This window comes from Sphaeroforma arctica (genome assembly GCF_001186125.1).
Source record: "Sphaeroforma arctica JP610 unplaced genomic scaffold supercont1.356, whole genome shotgun sequence".
Taxonomy (NCBI): Eukaryota; class Ichthyosporea; order Ichthyophonida; genus Sphaeroforma; species Sphaeroforma arctica.
In genome coordinates, this window is record NW_014040202.1 from 21,642 (window position 1) to 23,711 (window position 2,070).

At 47.4% G+C, this 2,070-nt stretch overlaps 1 protein-coding gene across 1 annotated transcript in view; it reads left to right on the forward strand.

The window, feature by feature from the left end:
• Positions 1-2,070, forward strand: part of SARC_05532 (hypothetical protein) — a gene marked incomplete at its 5' end in the record, with an annotated part of 9,046 nt that overhangs the window by 1,524 nt on the left and 5,452 nt on the right. Inside the window, 2 exons of the mRNA XM_014300601.1 lie at positions 103-277; positions 1,491-1,614. Coding sequence (XP_014156076.1) covers positions 103-277; positions 1,491-1,614 — 299 coding nt within the window. The remainder of the gene's footprint in view (positions 1-102; positions 278-1,490; positions 1,615-2,070) is intronic.

Sequence of the window (2,070 nt, forward strand, 5' to 3'; positions counted from 1 at the left end):
ATATATATATATATATATATATATATATATATATATATATATATATCAATCATCATACCTACTCACGAATACTGTATGTGCTTGGCTCGAATTCTCATCCAGGAATGATCTGAATCCGTCGTTGTCTGCGCTGGTGCTGACGTATGCACTGAGTGTTGTCTCTGTCATGAATTGGGCCGTGCGGATGGCCACGGAAACGGAAACCAAAATGACTTCAGTAGAAAGAGTGATGGAGTACTCCACCCTGGACGATGCAGAGGCGAGCGACCAATCAGATGTATGTTACTCTTGTGTTGTGGTGTGTTGTGGTGCAGATGTATGTAACTCCTGTGCTAGTGTTGCGTTGTGATGCAGATGTATGTTACACCTGTGTTGCGATGTGTTGTGGTGCAGATGTATGTTACGTCTTTGTTGTGTTGTTTGCACAACAAGCAAACAAATAAACGCTACTCTACTTTGGTCTATCTCAGTCCCCTGCGCAATGCATTCGTCTGGGAGGTCTGTGTTTTGTGTTGCTAGGCAGGTGAATGGTACGTGTCATGTGTGTCATGTGCATGCACGTGTCATGTGTGTCATGGGTGTTCACGTGTCATGAGTGTCATGTGCGTGCACGTGTCATGTGTGTCATGTGCGTGCACGTGTCATGTGTACCATGTGCGTGCACGTGTCATGCGTGTTACGCGTCATGTGTGTCAAGTACGTACACGTGTCATGTGCGTTCACGTGTCAGGTGTGTCATGTGCGTACACGTGTCATGTGTGTCATGTACGTGCACGTGCCATGTGTGACATGTACGTGCACGTGTCAGGTGTGTCATGTGCGTGCACGTGTAATGTGCGTGCACGTGTAATGTGCGTGCACGTGTAATGTGCGTGCACGCGTAATGTGCGTGCACGTGTAATGTGCGTGCACGTGTAATGTGCGTGCACGTGTAATGTGCGTGCACGTGTAATGTGCGTGCACGTGTAATGTGCGTGCACGTGTAATGTGCGTGCACGTGTAATGTGCGTGCACGTGTAATGTGCGTATCTAAGCACATGCCTGTGCCGAGAGCGCACCACCGGATTTCTTGATCAATACTCTCTGTCCATGAGTTGTGTTGGTGTCTATATGGTCACCCTGGACGTGGTACCACAGCCTGTCTGCTTTGGGTGGGATTTGTACTTTGCTCTAATGATTTTTGCCGTGATGTAGTCCAATGGGCTCGCCTGTATTGAGGTTTGCCGTATTGTGGCGTATAGTCGGCTGCTGCTGTACTGATATGCGCAAGCTCTTTGACTCAGTGCGGCAGGAGGCGTAGTGCGACTCCCTTATGCCCTGCATAGTGTGTGTAGGTGAAGTGTGAAGTGCTGGGGTTGACTTAGGCCAGTTGAGCTGTGCATGTACTTTGATACTGCCCACTCATCTCTGTATGGGTTTATATATGTCTACCTACTCCTGGGATGCCCACTTATCTCTGTATGGTTTTATATATATCTACCTACTCCTAGGATGCCGCGAAACCACCCGCGGATTGGCCCTCCAGCGGCAGCTTCACAATGAACAACCTGTGCATGCGATACGCCGACGACCTGCCGTTGGCTCTGGACGATGTGACCATCAACGTACCTGCGGGTGGGTTGCATACACTCACACTGCTATATCCATGCGCATTCCGTGTGCTATTACATATAAAGCCTGAGTTGGTAGTGTGACTTGCTTGTCCTGACATGGCCTGATTGTGGAGGGGTTTCGGATTGTATTTTTTTAGGCACCAGACGAGCCATGTGCCGCCTGAGAGCATGTGTAAAATCGATTGAAATGTTTATAATACAGCCCGCTTGTATTTTATGTATATACTTCGTCCCCCATCTTCACGTGGTATATATGCACAGTCGTACACCAGCTCTCCACCCTACCCAGTGCACTGTTATTATATATATACAACGTCGCATTTAAATGCTCTGCAGGGAAAGTGGTGTCTATCCATCGTATCATGTTCAATATATATATATATATGTGTGTGTGTGTGTGTGTGTGTGTGTGTGTGTGTATATATATATATATATGTGTGTGTGTGTGTGTGTGTGT